Source organism: Argentina silus (genome assembly GCF_951799395.1).
Source record: "Argentina silus genome assembly, chromosome: 17".
Lineage (NCBI taxonomy): Eukaryota > Metazoa > Chordata > Actinopteri > Argentiniformes > Argentinidae > Argentina > Argentina silus.
Window position 1 is genome coordinate 13,997,433 of NC_139671.1, and position 10,730 is coordinate 14,008,162.

General features: G+C 47.7%; 1 protein-coding gene across 1 annotated transcript; it reads right to left on the reverse strand.

Annotated features, from left to right (window-relative positions):
* Window positions 1-1,003: 1,003 nt before the first annotated feature.
* ism2b (isthmin 2b) lies at window positions 1,004-10,128 on the reverse strand (the record flags this gene model as incomplete). The annotated part of the gene is made up of 6 exons (XM_083688349.1): window positions 1,004-1,521; window positions 1,743-1,811; window positions 2,112-2,252; window positions 4,944-5,277; window positions 6,069-6,326; window positions 9,988-10,128. 6 exons carry the CDS (start codon window positions 10,126-10,128, stop codon window positions 1,004-1,006), a joined length of 1,461 nt encoding a protein of 486 aa, XP_083544475.1.
* Between the last annotated feature and the right edge of the window lie 602 nt (window positions 10,129-10,730).

Here is a 10,730-nt window from a genome sequence, read left to right on the forward strand (position 1 = left end):
TTGGTGGTATTGTCTGTATTGATCTATCTATCAATAGATTCATACTGTATGAACTATGTATTAGCTTGTCACCAAATGTCTTTATCTCAGCCTTAACCTTACTTTAACCTTACTTCGAGAAATGACTCCCCGAATTCCTATCTACATGGATATAGTCCTGTGGTCCTTGATTCAAATACTGTCCTAAGGCTTGATGTGAGACGTAGGTGGCAGCAGCATTTCTATGGAGTTACCTTGATTGAAATGCTAGCAATTTGGCTGGAAATCTTCCCCTGAAGCTGATGCATTGTTTCATTCCTCAAATTCATGCAGGTTGGTTCAATCAAAAAAGCCCCTCCAGTACCTAGCAAGTGTCCTAATCTCCTTTATAGCAGCATAGTCTGTATTATTATTCATAATATGTTGGACTTTCCATACACATTCTGTCTCATCAATACCCTCTGGATTATAAAACATACCACAGTACCATACATCATTTCACACAGCAAAATCAAATCAGCAATTTGATTCTTTTTTTTTGTTGTTGTTGTTGCTGATCGGCCAAATAGCTCCTAAACACCAATAAAAAGCCACCGGCGAGCGAGACGTCATGCTTACATGCACACGACAGTGCGTACCAGACTAAAGGAGAGAGAAAGAGCTTGTTTCTACCATGCTGGATGGATGCGTAACAGGTTGAAAAGCATTGTGACAGGACCGCATCTTTTTTTTGTTCTTGTCATTCAGTTCTGTTCATTAAAGTTCAGTTCTGTGAAGTTCTGTTCAGTTGGGCCATGCAGGACGCTGCGCCAAATCCTAACTTGAGATGATAAGTTTGTAATTCAAACTTCCACCCCCAAAATCTCCCATTGGTCATCAATGCATGGTGATAAACATAACACATCATGCAAGTCATACACAACACTCCCCTTCTCAAGTTAGGATTGGGCCGCCGCCCGACCCATGTAATCTCCTGCTCCTCCTTCTGGGTGCTGTAGTTTTGTAGTTTTGTAGTTTTGGCTGCTCAGTACTCCCGGGCTTCCTCCAGCTCGTTCATGAACACGTCCTCGTGGGGGTTCGCCGGGCAGCTCAGTCCATTGTTTGGCGGCCTCACGGCGTGGAAGCGGCTCCAGTCCCCTTTACACAGGATCCAGGGAAGCACATCCACCTTGAAGTGGAGCTCGGGCGAGAACTCTGTGCTGATGAGGTTGGGCGTGCCTGCGCCCTTCCCCCGTGTGATCAGCCGGCCATGGTCATCGTAGCAACAATGCTGGGCGGCCAGCGTGGTGCCATCCCCAGAGAGCGCCGAGCGGACACACGTCCTCGCTGATGGCTTGTAGATGTCCAGGCGCTCCTTGGGTCCGCTGGCGTCTCGCCACCGGAAGGGTCGTTCGTGTCCCTCGTCGAAGATGCTGACCACCGTGTAGGCAGTGGCCGAGGGGTAGGCGCAGGGGCAGCTGGGGAGCTCAGACAGGACCTGGTGGAGGTACCTCTGGAGGAACTCACTCTTACAGTTGAGCCACTTCTCACAGCTGTCCACATCTGTGGGGTGAACAAGGAGATACTGCATGAAATGTCTGGGTCACACATAAAGTCTTCCTACCTATGGTAGGTTATTACATGATTATTACCTAGGTGGCTATAGTGTTGTTATCAATGTTTGCTGGGATTGCTAGGATAAACCTATTTGGCTAAACGTAGTAGTTAACTAACCCCATTTGTGTTCATTTGTTTGTTTAACCCGTACAAGACATTCTACTGACCTGCGCCGAAAGGTTCAGTGCCGTTCTCCATCTCGAAGGGGAAGGGCTCCACCACTGTGTTAACGTCATCTGCAGAGAGAAGAGTAGAACAACAACAACCACACAGTCAGACAACATGCTGTATATCTCTTACAATGACCATGTAGGACAGACTCAGACAGTGGCATTCTAACTCGAGATCCACATGTGTAACATTTGCGTAAATCTTCAATTGAAGTCGATGGGAAATGTGCTCAATGATTCGTCTTACGTATGCAGATCTTGAGCTCAGCTCCTCAGATCCAGAGTTCCACTGGGAACTACTTCTATATAATTCTAGAAGAGACTAGAAAATCTAGAATAGACATGTTAGCTCATATGAAAGCTCACCGGTACAAGGTTCAAGGTCACACTTGGAGGCTTCGGTCAGTGTGCAGGAGTAGCCACATGACCGGGTCCTCTTCCTTTCCCCATGGCCACAGGTGACTGAGCAGGGGGACCAGGCACTCCACTCCTCTGCATCCCCCTTCTCTGTACATAGAGGAAGACAAAATAACAATGCTCAGAACACATCACAACATACCGTGTTTCATTTGAGTCCTCGGTTCGAATGAGTGAACCTAACTGGATTAAGAAACCTACGAGCTGGTATGTCCCTTAATCTCATAAAGGAGCAATAACATCAGGATGTTCACTCTGTAATCAGAGAGAGTTGAATTCCTCTCTCAGCTGTGAAGGAGGCTACGTCATATCTGCGGCCACGGAGCTACATTAAAAGCATTTGGCTCATTTCACCGCTTACATTTAACAAGCTTTCGAGGAAGAGAAAAACAACAACTTCAAAGCACTTGTTAGGGGATTAGGGGTGGGCACAATGGAAAGTCCTCCAACAAAATTGTGTTACCGGAAATAAATCAAATTAGAAAAACAATGTATACGACATAAATAGCCTAAATTAATTAGTATAAAGTTAACCATATTAACTTAACATATTAGGCTACATCTTGAAAGCTCCCCAATGTCATTGGACATTGCATTAATGACACAGAGGGCATCCCAGTGAGAAAAAAAAGGTTCCGTTGCCTCAAATCCTATTTCCTGTTATTACATTGACCATGTTAACGAAAACAAAATCCATAACAAGTCTTTCATATAGTACTTATAGGCCTTATGTCAATGTCCTCCATCTCAAGCAGCGTAGACTTATACTTTTCCTTTGGTCTAACCTTTCCTGGGCCCATAGTCCTGTAATGTAGGGTTTGTGTCAAATTAGAGAGGAGCTCTGCTGGGGCTGCAGCTATGTGCCTTCTGAAAGGTTTTCTGCCTGGTGTTAATGATACCAAAAACATGTTAGCCCTCGATTAGAGGCGAGGTGGGCGCTGAAATGGCAGCTTTGGTGCAGCGTGCGCCCGCACCTCCTTTGTGACGCTGCCAGCTCGCCAAGTGGCCACACACAGGAATAGATTCCACAGGAGAGTTTTTAATTACAGGAGAAACCAACGTTGGTATCTATGCTTTATGTTCACGAAGCCTTTAGATCTGACCACTTAATAGACATTGTTGCCCATTCATGATCGCCCACTTGAAATGCACTTCATTTAGACATTGAAGGTTAATGGTTCATAAACATGGGGGTAAATGTCACATACTAGCATGGAGCTTTTCATACAGTTTAATGTGTGGTGTGGCATTTTCGGGATTATGGGTACTTGCTGTGTGTCTGCTAGAATTTCAAGATTAGGTTACCTAAAGACCATGTATTCAGTATTCAGTTGGGAATAAATATACTGTTTAAGATAATCTGAAGCAGAGAGGCAAATCACACATTCATGACAAAGAATGAGTTTAGAATGTATGCCTGTATACATGTGAGTGGACCCTCATTGGAACCAGGGATGCAGCCCCTCAGTCACTCTCTTTGCACTGTAGCCTCTCTATCCTCATTGGTCTGGTCAGCCCAGCCCAGGCCAGCCCAGCCCAGGCCAGGCCAGCCCAGCCCAGCCCAGGCCAGCCCAGCCCAGACCAGACCAGCCCAGTTCAGCCCAGCATAGCTCAGCCCAGCCCAGGCCAGCCCAGCCCAGTCCAGACCAGCCCTGCCCAGACCAGCCCAGACCAGCCCAGACCAGCCCTGCCCAGACCAGCCCAGACCAGCCCTGCCCAGACCAGCCCAGACCAGACCAGCCCTGCCCAGACCAGCCCACTGTCCCTTCCCTTCCTCCCTTTTCATTTGTCCCTCAGCTGAATCAAGCTGTGCAGCCAGAAGGCACGCTGCTCTTTTTCCCACCAGAAGGGAAAGAGGAGAATTAAGAGAAACAAAAACACAATAGAGGCGTAATGTTATGCACGACCCTGAAAGCCCCTGAATTCTTGAACCGGCTCAAAAGGCCCTAGCCGCCGGAGGGCAGAGGGCTGCCGGGGTCTGGGGCCCTGGGGGATGAAAAGACCAGCCGAATGGCCCCTGTCATTCTGTGTTCCCAATCTGCCCCTCTAATTGTCCACAAGCAGTGGGCTGTTTTGTCAGGGGGGGAACAGCCTCACGCTGCCATTAGCGAGCGCATCGGGCCCGTCTTCAAAAGGCAGGCCTCTCCGGCTAGCAGGACCAGTGTCGACTTCAAAGGCACCGGGGCCCACAATGCCCTGACGGTCGAGTGCTCGCGGTTGCTCAGTCAGGACAGGCAGCCCCCTGCCCGCCGCAGACCTCAGTCAATCTACCTCTCGCTCCCTGTATCTCTCTCTCTCTCTCTCTCTCTCTCTCTCTCTCTCTTCTCTCTCTCTCTTAGCCTCTACCAAGCCTACAGCTCTCGTTCTCGCTCTCGTTCTCTCTCTCTCTCTCTTTCTCTCTTGCAGTCTCTGTCTGTCTCTCTTTTCTCTTTTTTTCTTTCTATTACTTTTAGCCTGATGAATTCACAATAATCTATTTTTACATTCTCAACTTTTGGAGGCCATTTTGTCATTTTCAACTGCAATTGTGTATGGAAAAGCTAAATCGAGTGACACGTTTTTTTCCCTCCTATAAGCTGATTATCAGATGTATTGCTAGCGACTAGCACGTATACATAGATACTAGGTCAAGTGGTCCCAGCAGTGACCCTCTTAATTGATCCTGAATGGATGAATTAAATCATATTGAGTTGATAAAGTCCTACCAAATGGAATTGAATGTCATTGTGTTTAGTTGTCTGGAGTGCCAGCTGAGCCAGTGTACCACTAAGCGAGGCTCACCATAGTAGCTCTGTGTCGCGTCCCACCCTTCGTTCCAATGGCTGTCCCAGTCTCCGCCCACCCCACTGGGGAGGGGCTCCTCGCTTCCGTACTCCAGCGTGTAATCTTCCTCCTCCTCTTCCTCCTCTCCCGTGTCCTCCAGGCCCGAGCGACCCGTCCCGTCTTCGCTGGAGTCAGCATCGGTGTAGCCCCAGAATAGAGGCCAGAACAGCTTCTTCCCTCCTAGCCAGTCCACTGTGGAAGAGGGGGAGGAGGAGGAGGGCAGCCAGTCTTTATCCTTAGCCAGGTCCATCTCCACCTCCATCTGAGGGTCATCCACCACCTCAATGGTCACCTGAGGGGGAGGGGGAGGGAGAGTGGCTGCTTTAGAGGACTAGACCTTCATATAAACGTGTGCCTGAGAAACCAAGTTGTACATGGTAGAGTAGGAAACATAAAAAGACATTGGCTTTGAATAGACCAAGAATATGCCCCACAACGGAATAGCTATGTATTATCCGAAAGCCACAATGACAGTCAGAATTGAGTAGCAAACTCACTTCAAACCAACCATCACACAACCAAGGGGGGGAATTTCCGGAAACTACCAACTTAGTGCTCTTATTCAACCAGCCAGACATAAGCATGATCACTCAGTCAGATGAGCCCAGTTCCTTCCTCCCTTCCTTCCGTCTCACAGGGGGAAATGTGAACATTTATTACAATTAACTCCATCTCATTAAGCCTCTATGTATGAGTCATCCCTGGATGTTAGGTGGGGGACCCGCGCTTCTGTAGACATACAGCCTAGACCAGGGAACAGGAGGGCTAAAGCCTGGGACTGACTTACGCACACATGGGTTAGGGTTAGAGATGACAGAGTTCATTATGTCGGCTAACCACAATCTGATTACTTCAATTACAATCTGACACTGTGATCTTAAGTCTCTCTGATGTCTAATCAATGACTCGCGCTGTGCTTGATTTAGTCTGTCTGGTGCAATAGAGCCTATGGAAATCTAAATCCAAGTACACCACAAACATGTACTGTATATGTGACCCAGGTTTGTGTGAAAACTGACTTGTTTGAAATACGCCACTTATGTGAAGCTGAACCTCACACATTGCCTAAACCCCACCACTCACCTGGATGTTGGGGTTTTGGGAGCTGATGTCTGCATTGGCGAGGTCAGGGAAGTTCTTCAGGTCCAGGACGAAGGGTTTGGTCTCCTCCTCTGGCTCGGGCTGGGGTAAGACCCCCACGGACCTGTGTTGGGAGTGGGACCACCTCCTCTGGTGGCGGTGGGGGCCGGTGGCAGGCAGTAGACTCTGGACCTGGTTCTGCTGCTCCAGGGCCTCAGGACCTGCATGGTGGACCCCACTTGGGAGTTGCTGGGCACGAGTCTGAGGAAAAAAACACAATCAAGAACCACATTATTTAATGGTTCCCCAAGCAGTCAGTTTAAAAGGAGAACTTGCTCTCATTTACAGTCATGAAACACAGTGGTCTGGACCATAACAGTCTAAAGACTTGGGATGAATCATAGTAAATAGCTACTGGCTGGCTTCTGACTGGCTTGATACATTTGCTATTGGCTTAATAATTGGTTTAATGGTTGGTTGATGAACCCCTCAAGAATATTCCTGCTGGTATTGCTTAGTTAATCGGAAAAACCCCTATAACGTTTCGCCATGTTGCAACTGACTCAGACAGTGCCCCTCAAAACCATTGGGGCGGCCAACCAACCGACCCCCGTTTCTCTTTCTTTTTCCCACAGCAGCCATGGCATCCAGGCCTTTGACAAAGAGGAGCCTGTGCCAGATTCTCCCATTTTAATGAGAGGGCCTGGGAGGCGTGGGACCCCTGGGCCGTCCTGTGTGTGTCTGAACCTGCCGTGCCACCGCCACCGCTCGCCATCGCCCGCCATCGCCCGCCACAGGCACAACATGCCACAGGTTCCCTTTCAGGTCCTCCACAGGCCGCCCATCAGGAAGTGGGTATAGTTATAGGTTATACTGTATATGACCACTGATAGAGTCAGATAGTCTTTCTACCCCCCACATCCCTAACGCCCCCCCCCCGCCCCCCCCCCCGCCCCCCCTCCTCCATTCCACCAAGCCAGTACAGTATCTCCTGTGCAACCAAATACCACAAACATGCGACAGAGGACCTCAAGACTGGAGGGATGCCAGCCTGTGGTCTCTGCAATGTGATGCTGTTTAATAAAACAATGAGGGGAGAGCTGAAGAAAAAAAAAAATCTGGACCGGTGACAAAACGGTTGAGAAAGTTGTGGTTACGGTCCCTAGAACAGGCCGTACTTTTTCAGTGGCTGCAATTGTCCCATAAAAAGTCAGCCGGTCTGATTCAACCATGGGAACACATGGTGGCCATTTAGAGGCGAAGCCTGTCAAACATCATGAGGGGCAAAGAGTCAGAGGCAGAGGGAAGATCCTGTAATAGGCTTCCTCAGGGCCTAGTCAGCTCTCTCTCTCTCTGTTTCTCTCTCTCACTCTCTCTTAAGATGGATTATCATGATCATACATGGCTCAAAGTGCTTGCAAATGAACCAGACAGTGCAGTCCCACAAGACAAGCCTCTAAAGCTCCTTTTCCTTGCTTGTGCCATGTTTAAGTGGTGTGTCATCATTTGAATGGTCTTACTGTAGCTTGGTACTGGTATTCTCAGTGTCTCTTTCCTTGACTTTTGAGAGGCGTAGTTGTAGCTAGATCTGGGTCTCAGTCTGACTATGTGTGCCTAGACTTCCTACTCAATATTTATTTTGCTCCATTGTGCTGTTCAGTGAAGTGAGACACCACTGGAAAAAGGTCACACACACACACACACACACACACACACACACACACACACACACACACACACACACACACACACACACACACACACACACACACACACACAGACCACACACACACATACACACACACACACACACACACACACACACACAGAGACAGACAAGACTTAGACTAGAGTCATGAGGGCCACATACTTTCACACCTTCCTCATCTTGTCTTTTTACACATCTGGATCCTGTATTCAGTCACCCTGTATATCACTCTCCTCCTCTTCTCTCTCTCCCTCCCCCTCTCTCTGATCCCCTTCTCCCCCCCCCCCTCTCTCTCTCTCTCTCTCTGATCTCCCTCTCTCTGATCCCTCACTCCCTCTCTCTGCAGAAGGGCTGCCCTGATCAAAGGCCTATTGGCTGATGGTATGTGGTCTGTCTTTACAGGCCACTATGGGGATGCAATAGTCCCAGTCCCTGCCATTCCGACTTCCTTCACACACACACAGCACTATTGAATTCCCCCCCAATGTGAAACAAAGCCTTGTGTCCCTGCGTAGGGGGTGGCGGGTGGGACACTGGATCCATTTAGGCCTGGTGGTGACACACATTCAGATGGGAGAGGAGAGAGGAGGTCGACATACTGTATGGTAAAGCAAAAAGGGGAAGGCAGGCAGGCGGCGTGATGGCAGCGTTGATTTATGTGGCCACAGATATCAAAGGACTGCACTTGGCCATTTCCAAACCATTACAGAAGAACAATAAACTATGGGGCCCCTTTGATCGCCTCTTGGAAATGTTGGACCGAAAAAAAAAGGAAAAACAAATGCAGGCTTGGAAAGAGGAGGGGAAACAGATAGGGCAAACAGGTCTCAATATTTGGGAAAGAGGCCATGCACACTCCATCCCTCCCAACCCCCAGCCCCCCTCCCTCACCCCCCCTAAGATGAGGGAAACCAAAAACAGGAAATTCCACATTAACACAGAAAAGGGCCAAAGTAAACAATCAAAGGGATAACCTTTGACCTTATTCCAGTGTGAGAGCCGCTTTGGGTCTCGGCTCGCTTTAGCCCAGTTACATAAGCCCTCGTTATTGTGCAGCTCTACTGTACTGTGCTATGTACACACACACACACCCCCCCCATCCCCCCCCCTCCTCCTCCCACCCCCCCTTTGGACCTGCATAGACCAGGTCACTGGCAAAGGTGCACAGTCACCATGGCACTGACCCTTCAGTGCCCAAAACGCACACCCTCGTTTCTGACACATCATGCACTCTTTTTTGGTTTTCTGCGTGATGCCAACTGACATCAATCTGTGAGTTAGACTATGGGACAGGACACAATTGTGGTATCCTGACAGAATGCTACAGGAAAGGTTAAAAAAAGATCTGAAACATGCTGAGACCTGGAGTCTGCCTCTGCACCTTCACTCTTTCTATTTTTGCATCTTTATGTGACCCTTCAGCTCCACACACACAAACATGCACGCATGCACGCGTACAGTAGAGGCACGCACGCATGCACACACACACACACACACACACACACACAAACAAACACACACATAAACACATACACACAAACACACACACACTCAGACTAATACATCCATATATGTCCATGAGCGGCACAAACACCCTCTTGGATACTGAACAGAGGTAACTAACAGACCTGGGTGCGTGTCAAAAGAAATACAGCTTTTGAATTTATTGAAGGTGCCGTACAACAGCAGCCTGTGTAATGCTACGCTCAGCCTAGACTGACCTTGCTTCAATGCTCAAGATACCTTACTATACATGGAGAGACTGAACAATCCCAACAACTCATCACCCTGCAGTCCAGGAGATTTTTCATTCATTTGTCCTTTGATCCATGACTCATGATGAGATGCAGTGAATAGGCTATGCACTAGTGTGCATTACATTGTTAGAGTCTTTGATATCTGGGTTTGGTGAGACAAAGTTAGTATGTTTATGCATTTAATGCATAATAACATCACATAGCATCAGACCAGACCAAGTTATTGGCCTCCAAAATATAAATCAGCATTTGGAAAAAACATGAATGGGATTAAGAACATTTTGTTACAATTAATTACAATAAAGCACATATATATTTGACTACTTGCACAGAAGTTAATTTACACTGACTCAATTCATTAATGAACAGTTTTTGTTATTTTTTGCTGATTAACTCAGCTATTTTAACACTGCGTCAGATAAACACAGACCAGGATTTTATTTATGCATTTGCTTACCTCCAAAGAAACTCCGTTATGGACCTTGTTTGCTGAGTTCTTATGTCTGGTGGGAAATCCCATCACCAAACTAACGAAAAGTATTAGAAAGATAATCAATAGCATCAGGAATCTCCCTCCGGCTTGACACATTTTCTCCATTGAAACGATTAGTAAGAGGTATTTCGTGGTCCTCAAATCTATCCAACTTATTCTTCAATTTTAGTTGAAGAATTTCTTTACTTTCTTTTGAAAGGAACGTTATTCTCTATCCCTCATCACATATTCTCCTTCCAAAGCAAGTTGTTTCTGAACAAGTGAATTTTCAGCCAGAGCATCGAAGTCACCCACTTATAAAGAAGTGCGCTTGTGTCCACTAGCACCCGACGCACTATCCATATCCGCACCAGGACGCAACTCTCGCTTCGACCCACAAAGCGCTTGTTTTCACGTTTCTCTGTCTGTCCGTATGGCGCGTCTAGGTAAATGTCTGGCGCTCATCAAGCTTCCCCATACAATCAGACTAGAGCTTTAAGTACCAAAGCTCTCAAAATACCCATGCAATGTCCCCGTCCGCACTGGTGCACGTTTATTCAACTACTTTAGAGTTCGACTCATTTTCTCGTGGTTGGCTGGGTGTTTTCTTCCAATACATTGACATTGGAGTTCGGTGTGGGTTTTTTTTTCTCTCTGACGCGCTAATCCATCATCCAATTGAAGTGCCTTATCCACGCAGGTTGTGTGTCCCGGAGTGTGTCTCCTTT